Source organism: Limulus polyphemus, unplaced genomic scaffold (assembly GCF_000517525.1).
Source record: "Limulus polyphemus unplaced genomic scaffold, Limulus_polyphemus-2.1.2 Scaffold4079, whole genome shotgun sequence".
In the NCBI taxonomy this organism is placed as follows: Eukaryota; Metazoa; Arthropoda; class Merostomata; order Xiphosura; family Limulidae; genus Limulus; species Limulus polyphemus.
In genome coordinates this window covers 52,848-62,720 of record NW_013669689.1, presented here as the reverse complement: position 1 = coordinate 62,720, position 9,873 = coordinate 52,848, and the positions used below count along the sequence as shown (strand labels likewise).

Genomic DNA, 9,873 nt, shown 5'->3' with positions numbered 1-9,873 from the left:
TAAAAGTTATAGCATGAAAACTATAACAAGCACAAAATGGTTACAAAGTTGGTCCAAGGGACAGAGCCTGTGCTGAAAGAGCTAATTAAACACAAACACTGTAAATGAATGAAATGGTATATGTATTGAAATATCAAATTTATTCTCACGAGAAAAGCTGAATATTACAACATTTATTTATGGGTATTGCATTATTTAGTCCTGAGTAAAGTTTCTTTCTGTTAGTGTTGTTAATTATTATAAATAGAGTAAAACATACTTATAAACTTTGCTCAGAAGAAAAAGTGTTATTAATTATTATCAATTGTGAAGAAATGACAAATTATTTTTAGGCATAAAGAAATTATTAATTTCAATCAGAAGAAAATGTATCATAATATATGTTCATAAGAAAGATCTTTGTGAGTAGATATATTTTGTCCTGGAAAATATGTATATATATTATTCATTTTGAGTTAAAGAAGAGATGAGATTTATTTTCATCAGAAACACAAATAGAAATATTACCTGGTTTTGCTCACAAACAGTGCCATGTTAAGCAATAACAGAATTTAAAGTTTGATAATAATAACAATCTTCACAAGAAAATAACATAGGCACTTGTGATATAACAGATTGTATTTCCTTGCTTTTAGAAACTTTAAGTGGTTTACGAGAAAGTGTATGTGATAGTGAAGCTGTTGAAGACAGGGGTAAGTGACCCTTTTTTATTTTAAAGGTATAAAAGAATTTTGAATAAATCCTAGTTACTTTTTGTCTTTTAACTGATAGTGTTCTGAAAAACTAATATTTGAAATTAAGTTTGGAATTTACTTTGACAGAACAATACAGAATTACTTACTGCAAAATTAGTTGAAATTATTGCAATTTGTTTGACATATTTGGATTAGGTAATTTTTAAACTAATATATAAATATTACTAACTTGAGTTATAAATTAACTTGTATGTCATTTATTTTGTTGTGCTAAAATGATATTTTATTGTTCTTTATAATTTTTCTGAATGTGTATGTTAATTTATCTTTGTTCCAAATCGATTTCAGAGTTAGTGGTTTTATTTTATAAGACTAATACTTCTGCTGTGGCTGTTCATTCTAACTGTATGTGGCTCTAATTACTCAGGCAAGAAGCCAGAATTCCAGCCCTTAAGCTCATTTGTTTTTTTAATCAATCTTTTGTCTTCTTGTCTGAGCCATGGAGGTCATGACCATAGTCAGGTTGTTGCCATTAAAGCTGGCACTGTTGCAAGGAAAGAGCCTCATAACTTGTTTACATCACCAAGATTAAACATTTGATTGTATTGAAAAGTAATGAACCTTATCTTTATTACTTACTAATATATATTGAATACTTACATAGTTAATATCCAATTATCATGGAACTAAAAAAATGTTTGTCAGTGTATCTTTCTAGCTGTAAAACATTTTGAATGTTAAATCTAAACCTTGACAAAATAAATATTATTGTTAATGTAAATAGAATTGGGATATGTTAATCACCATAATAAGCTGTTAATAATTGTGCAAGTTAAGAATTAATTAGTCCTTAAAAAAACACATTGAAAATGCACACAAGTGAATGTAATTGAGAATTAGTTAAGAATATATTAGATTGCAGCTACACATACAAAACACTGTACTTGTTATGTTACAAGGTAATTGGTTGTATACTATCCTTAAAGCCATCTGTTAGAGAAAACTCAAAGCGTGAATGCTTGAAACACTTGTAAACATTATTCTTTGACATTTCTTGGTAAGATGTATCTGCTCTTTAGTTAATTGAACACACATTCCAGCTGACTATCCTAGTATTACATAGTTGTTTTTAGTTAAGTAAAGTAGAAAACAATTTCAAGTTTGAATGACAATTATATTGATTCATGACATAGTAAAAAATGGGTGTGTAGTCTGAGAAACTTTGTTTTCTGTTCTCAAAGCATAAATTACTTTTAAGTTTTATTTGTTTTTTTTCACAGTCACATAAGGATATACATCCAACCATGACGAACACTCGTATCTGTTGTTGTGAACAGTAACATTAAATAATTGTCTATTTGTTGATTTTTGTGGCCTAAAATATAGACAAGAAATGTCTTTGCCACATTTTGTGATTTCTGATTCACAGTCAATGTATATTTAACACGTTATGGTCTAACTAGATTTGAACTTATGAATCGCATAATTATAGTGGGGTTTTCTTAAACTTATTTTGTATTCCATCATTTACAATTACTGCAAAGTAACTTTAATAGTGTTCTTTAAGATGGGGTGGGTGGGAGATTTTGACACAGAAACAATTTGTCTTGCTTTATTTTTGATATGCTATGAACAGTGAAGAAATGTGAGCTAACATGACATTGTGGAATATCTTGGCAGCTTGTATTGAAGAAAACTGGAAAGCCTTGAAAGAACAAACCAGTTCTTGATTGGCAAGTATAGAGTATGAGATAATGTTGGGGTATGCACTTTGCTTAAGACGGCTACTTCTGTTTTGAAAGTCATTAATATATTTGTGTTTGCTGCTACTTTGTGCAGCATATATGTTGCTCAAATCCCTATAATAACATTCCATGTCTAATAATATACCAAAGAAATGAATCTTTCTACTAATAGTTTTTAGTGAGAATTTAGTTTGTTAGAGCTATTCTGTACCCTTCTTATATTCTAATTATTTAAAGGTGGTACTAAATAGTACTCCATGGTTCCTTTTCTGCTCAAACATAATATCTTGTCATGGATTTTACCTTAAAAGTAGATTTGTGTTGTTTTAAGTAGATTAAAGCTTGTATTGTTATGGCTTGAGTTTTTGTCAGAGTGGGCATGATGCCTAAACCTCAGAGTTAATTGTAATCAAGAAAAATAGAGCATGTTCAAAGTGAAATAGAGCTCCTTTTTGTTGTAGAATAAGTAAAAGACATTGGAATGGAAGATTTACTTCAGACGAATGAAAAGTAATAATGCTAATGGAATGCAATTGTTTTTCTACCCAGAAATGTGTAGGAATACAATCGTTGCAACAGGAGTGTTTACTTCAGCTGAACTATACCGAATGTCCAAAGGCAAGTTTAGTAAATTATTGTTGTGCATATACACTGAAAACTCCTATTTTATGCACGTCTTGCTTTGTGTTTGCGACTTAAGATTACTTAAAGCATGTTTGATACGTATTAATTTATTAGGAATATAACTTTTTATCAAATTTGTTCTTTTTGTACTAAAACTTTCTTGCTGTACATTCTTGTATTGACTTGTTTAGTAAGAGTTAGGCATGGTAGGGAACATGTGGATTGAACAAGTTAACACTTTCTGTAGTGGTAATTTACTGTAGATGAGGGAGAATCTGCTGGCAAATTCAAATTTTATCAAGGTTTGTACAGATAAATTAATATGGTTGTGGGATATCAAATAGTACCCAGTCCTTATTACTCAATGCTGTTAAGGTAGTGATACTTAATTGTTATCTGTTAAGAAATGTTTGAATGTATGAATAATACACATATTCTAACACAAGAAGTCAAACATAAAATTGCAACTTATATAATTTTACAGAGACTTAAAATTTGTAATATATTTCATCATTATATTAATCATCAGTTATAAAAAGAAAGCACAATTTGGTGTTTTAGCTGTATCAAAATTTTTTCAGATTTTTTTTTATGTTGGTAAATTTGTTTTTTAGTAGCATAGTAAAAGAAGTGTAAAAATTTTAATGTTCTTCTGAAAATGTTTTTTTAGGGTTGAAATGTAAAAAAAATATTAAAGATTAGACAGCACATGGTGAAAGTTATTGTCATGCTGTTAAATATTGTAGTTTTTCTGATAATTATTTTTCATCCCATAAAATATCTATGTTTGATATTGTTTAATTATAGTTTTCAATATATTAAATAGTATAGAATTATTCTGAGGACAGTTGTCAAGTTAGTAAAGATTATTGTTCTTCATAGGATAATTTTCAACCTTGTAAATTATTATTTTGTTCTGGAGTAGTATTAGTGCTTTGTAGATAATATTGTTCTGAAAGCTTTTGTCATGCTACTGAAAAAAAGATAAGGATATTTCAAAGATAGTTGTATTAGTAACTGTTATTCTGACAAGTGTTGTCCTAGTCCTGCAGTTATGTCATCCAAGTTATTGTTTCATTACTATTAGATATTTTGTAGTAAAAAAAATTACTGATCTTAAGCTGACTTTACATTCATGATATATTCAGAGCTGTATCTTCATTTATTATGTGCCTGCATTAGGATCTTGGATGGGTGTCCTTAAATTATATTCAAATGCTATTAGGAAAGATGAAAGCAATAATAATTAAAGTTATTCTGTATTTAATAGTCAATTAAAATTAATTTTCCAAAACCATATTAAAATAATTCTTGAGTTATCGATTAAAATCACATTGAAATAGCAAAGTAAAGTAACTATATATTTTTGGCAAATTGCTGTATGAAAGTCAAATAGGAATATTTATGATAATCTTATAAAAACATTATTCAACAATGAAGTTAGAAAATCTATATAATAAGATTCAGTATCTGTGTGTGTGTATGTCATGTAACTCCTCCTAAACTGCTGGTCACATCAACTTCTAAGAGGTTTCAAACAAGTCATCTAAGTTCCAAAGTCTGCACAAAGGTAAAATGTTTCACCCCACTCCTTGGGGAACCTGGGAATTTCCTAAAAACTCTTTCTTCTAAACTGCAGGATTTGCCAATTTCTAAGTGGTACCGAATGAATTGTCTCGGTCCCAAGGTTTGCACAAAGGTAAAATATGTCGCCCCACACGCTGGGGAACCCAGAATTTCCTGAAAACCCTTCTCCTAACTGCTGGACTTGCAAACTTCTAAATGGTGCTAAACGAATTGTCTAAGCCCCGAGGTTTGCACAAAAGTAAAACTTTTCACCCATCTCCTTAAGGAACACAATTATTTTGCTAAAACACTTTTACGGAGATTCCCTGAAAATAGGCCTACTAATTACCATTCATAACTTGGTTAAAGAAATTAAACTTGCATTACAGCGGCAATGATGATTACACTGACAAAGTGCAAAATAGTAGTTTGGACATTAAATGTGCATTATAGTGGCCCTGTAAATATGGGCCATAAGCCCACAGGTTTGCTAGTATTGTAAATAAGAGGCTAAGATTCTCTTGGCACTGACAGATAACTCTCAAACATCTCAGAAATAACCTGAAACTGTTATTATATCAAGTTGTTAATTGGTGACAAACCACTTCATGGTTGTACTTTTCAAGATAATAACCTACTGAATACTAAAGTTCCACTTCTAGAAAATCGAACTTGTAAATGTCTTATTATAAGTGTTTCTTATTTCTGGTGCAATACTACTTGAAACAAGAATGTCAGGTATAAAGAAGTTGGAGATGTGTTGTTTTAACAAAAAGGTCAAGAGAAACTACACTAATGTTGCACCGGAAATGAGAAACTTGTAACAATACATTGAAAGCTACTGAAGACACTTCTGGATATACATGGTAGCAGCCATGAAGTCACTTAACTTTCATTTTATGTCTCAAACTTTGATTTACACAGTAATTCCTAGTTTGCCCCTGAAGAAGAAAAGTCCACCATTCAAAAGTGCTTGGGTTACAGAGTATTGTATTTTGAAGTTAAATTTATTTCTTGAACCTACATGTTTTTCTAACATCATGGTTATTGACAATAGTGGCCACAAATGTTTGGTTGTTGTTTTAAATCCAGTAAAATACAGTACTTCCCTCATTGGCTTGGCATTCATGACATTGCCTTGTGTATCTAGGATGATGTCAAGATATTGCAGCTGATGTTGTTAATTTACACTTTAATACTGATTGGCTGGTGAAATTGGGCATTGTTTTCATTGGTTGGACATTGTCATCAGTGCCCAAGAACATGGAGAAATGTCAACATTGATGGCATTGCTGGCTTCAGTCATTTCCATTAACAGACAAAGACAAATCTTCAAGTATAAGTTTAAAGTATAAAGCACAAATACATATTTTTTGAAATATTTTGAAATGAATACACCCACTTTATACTAAAGTATTAACAAATAATGAAATACACCAACATAACAGATCAAGATCACACTAAATTATAAACATTTAAAATGCGATAGATGCAAACACATCTGCTACATAGATTTTAGAGTGAGTAATTCTAAATTACATTTGTTGCACTATATATTATACAACAATGAGGTATACATTTATCTTAAAATAAATCAATCTTACACTAATCAAACCAAATATGTTAATAGCATAACACAAACACACACACACACACACGTATGCATGCACACACATTAAAGAAATCACTAAGTTTATTTTTTACTTGGTTTTCTTGTTTTTGTTTGGTCATCTGTATAGATTCCATAATGCAACCTACAAATGATATACAACTTCCTCTCAACATTGTCAAGATGGAATCATCTTTTTATTATTCCAACAACTATTCATCCTCTACAGACTACAGAGGCCTTGGAGTTGGAGGACATCAACCACTGAGTATGGTTAACCCTGAGGTAACTACTCACCCAGGTAGTCCACCATTTGAACCAAGGAATAAACGTCTTCGAAGAATTTCGTCCAATGAAGAAGAGATTGAAAAATCTGGTGCTGGAGATGTTGGTGGCTTTTATGGTCATAGTCCAGCCAGTTTAAGTAGTCAAACTTCATGGGGAAGTGATATTGACCCTAGTAATATCCATATTGTCCGTAAGTGGCAGTTTATTTTGCCTTTTTTTACTTTTTCATGTATCATTTTAAATTGTGAAGCTTGTTTACTTCAGCATTAAACGTGTGAAGTTTAGTTACAAAATGGTTATTTGTAATTTTATGCATATGATTTTCTATTGACAAGTAAATATATTTGCAATTTAGTAAATGTAAAGATGAAATAAAAAGATGTAGAGAGTCGGACACATAAGTTTAATTGAGGTATGTTTGAATAATTTCTTACTGGTCATTCCTATGTGAACTGTTCTTTTATTGGCTGATTTAGGGAGCCCCAAATGTTCTCTAGATCCCTCTCAGTAGTCTGTGAGAATCTCTTTGTATATGTAAAAGTGATTAGCACATTAAAGTTCTAGTTTAGAACAACAATGAAATAAAAATAGATAGCTCTTCTTGTGCCTTCCTACTCTTCTTTTGTTTTTCCTATTAAAAAAAAATGAAATTTCTGATATGAGTAAGTGCCAATATATTTATGTAAAAAACAAATCCTTGTGATCTGTCAATTTACAAATAATTTTTTTCTATCATAATAGATTCATTAACCTGACAAATGAGAGAAACATGGTAAAGTGCAAAAATGGGAATTAATAATTTCATGCTAAATTTGAATAAAAAATAGACATGTCTGTGACATTATAAGTATGAATAAATATTTAAAAATGAATAAAAAACATGTACTAATTAAAAAAACTAAAACACTAATAGTTAAAAAAATTTTTATATTTTATCCTTTCTCAAATTTATTTTTAAATGTTTACTTGTGCTTATAAAATTGGAATTATGTGGATTTTTAGTCATGGTAATGTGCAGTTTACTAATTTGCTGTTGGTTTTACATTATTTCTATGCATGTTACCCTGAAATTGGATAATCTGATAGTTTGTAAGTGAAAATATTGAGATTCCATAAGGTAGTACAAATATGTTGATGTCTTTTATAGATTTACAGTTGTGAATTTGGTTGATATGTTTCAGAAAAACATCTTACATAAGCAGTTGAGGGACATCTGTGGTTCGTTAGTAAGTGTTTTGTATGGTGGATCTGCAGGCCATGGTTCGCAACCTGTTTCTTTAAAATAGTATTACGTTCTGCATTTTAGGGCCATGGATACGTTGTAAGGGTGACTGTCCAGTCCTTCTATTTCGTCATACAAGTGTAACCCAAGAGTTGCCAATGAGTGCTGTTGACTAGCTGTCTTCTATTTAGTCTTATCAGTTTGAAATTAAGGATGGCTAGTGCAGGTAGCTCCTGTGGTATCTTTGTGTGAATATCTGAGAACTAAAAAACAAATAAAGCATAAGCAGCTTAGTTCCTTTCCATTTGTCTCCTTTTTATGTTAGCAGTGCTGGACTGTGAATAACAATACCACATAATTGCATTCTGCATTTTTGGGCCATGGGTACATTATAAAAGTGATAGTGAAATCTCACTATTTGATTACAGTAGCTCAAGAGTTGGCATTGTTTTCTTTTGACTAGCTACCTTCTCTTTAGTCTATGCATTCAAAATTAGGGAAGGATAATGCAGTTATCCCTTGTGTACTTTTGTGGGAATATCCAAAACAATTGACTATGTGCTTTTGATATTGTTATGCTGTTACTGTTTTTAGTTTTCATTTGTAGAAGCTTAGCTGGCTGCTATTTCTTAGCCATATAACCTTTTACAGGTTGTTAAAGAAAATCAAGTGATATGTGTGATATCCCTTCTTATTTTCTCTCTCTCTCTTTTTTTTTGTAGCAGTTTGATTACCATTTGTCTACTCTTTTTAAGTTAATTAAGTAATTGCTTAGATTTTGTTTCTAGTGTTTCATTGTTACTAATAAAAAGTGAATATTTTTACATTTTATGGCTGTATTTTTGTTTAGAATATTGATGGGTTTATTTGAAATTATTGTTTTAGGAACAGGCAATCCTCCCCCAATCCATTCGCCTCATAGTTCACATCATAATAAAGTAAAATCTGAGGCTTCTAGTAGTTTTGTATCGGTCACTGGGGAACCACTTACTCCTCATACTCCTCCAGGAGATGTTATTATTCAACGTCAAGATGTTGTCAGGCCAGATAAGGCAATTAATTCCCCACAATCAAGAGAAGGTAACATATAAATAGCTCAATGAACTTTGGTTGTGAACTATACATGTACAAGTACTAAGATCTTAAAGTTTAATTTCTAATCAGGAGCAGAATCCACTCAACTTTTGTTAATCTTAAAAAAATTAGTTTATAAATATTTCATTATATTTGATTTTGTAAGTTGGCAGTTCATAAGATGAGGAGATAAGCATGCATAAAAACTGAAAGTGCAAAATTAACCTTTTTTTTTTTTTATTGTAATAGCCAAAAATATAAAAAAGTTAGTGAAACCTTATAATTGATGAGTGATATTAGATTGTAGAAAATGTCCTAATTATAATTAAGAGCCATAACATAATTTAAATAAATCCAATTTTTATTAGTACCTTAATTTTTTGTTAATTTTTAAGTTATGCATCATATTTGCAGTATTAGAATCTTATAGACGATGAAGTTAGGCATTTTAAAACTAAGATTAATTTAACTGTGCATCGGTTTGATTCATCTATTGTACAGTTTGTTTTATTGCAGTGCAAAAACAAAAAAGAAATTACAAGATGAAATACTTTGAAACTTTATAATTACTTTTACAGATAATGTTGCTTGTGGAAATAAAATATTTTTGAATGTTATGTTTTATAGATTTGCAGCTTTAAAATTTTGAAAAGGTTTCATTGTGATGTGGTTTTTTAAGAAATATTTAAAAATGTTTACTTCTTGTAGGTTTTAAATACTGTTTTTCTTTATTATCTTCCTACAGTTTTTGAAACTTTCTTATAAAATTTTTGTCCTCCGGTGGGAAGGCAGTAAGACTTCAAGTTTAAAACCCTAAAATCAGGGGTTCACTTGTGCATGCACAAACACACACACACACACTTTTTATTTTACAAAACTGCAAATTTTATGTTTGTTTTTGACTTGAAGAACAATGCCTGCAAAATTATAAGCAATGAAACTTTTTTAACCTGTTAATCACAAGGTTTCAGTTTAAATATGTAATGAGTGAAAGCCCATTTTATATTAATTTATGTACATGTATGTGTGTGTGTGTGTGTGTGTGTATAT

At 30.3% G+C, this 9,873-nt stretch overlaps 1 protein-coding gene across 6 annotated transcripts in view; it reads left to right on the top strand.

Annotated features, from left to right (window-relative positions):
• The window catches only part of LOC106470549 (nuclear factor 1 X-type-like), a 64,990-nt gene that overhangs the window by 33,077 nt on the left and 22,040 nt on the right, over window positions 1–9,873 (top strand). For 3 of the 6 annotated variants that reach the window (XM_022399157.1, XM_013931110.2, XM_013931109.2), the window contains 4 exons: window positions 636–692; window positions 2,990–3,058; window positions 6,370–6,717; window positions 8,635–8,829. In XM_022399157.1, the coding sequence (XP_022254865.1) occupies window positions 636–692; window positions 2,990–3,058; window positions 6,370–6,717; window positions 8,635–8,829 (669 nt within the window). The remainder of the gene's footprint in view (window positions 1–635; window positions 693–2,989; window positions 3,059–6,369; window positions 6,718–8,634; window positions 8,830–9,873) is intronic. The other 3 variants (XM_022399158.1, XM_013931111.2, XM_013931112.2) reach the window with 3 other exon arrangements.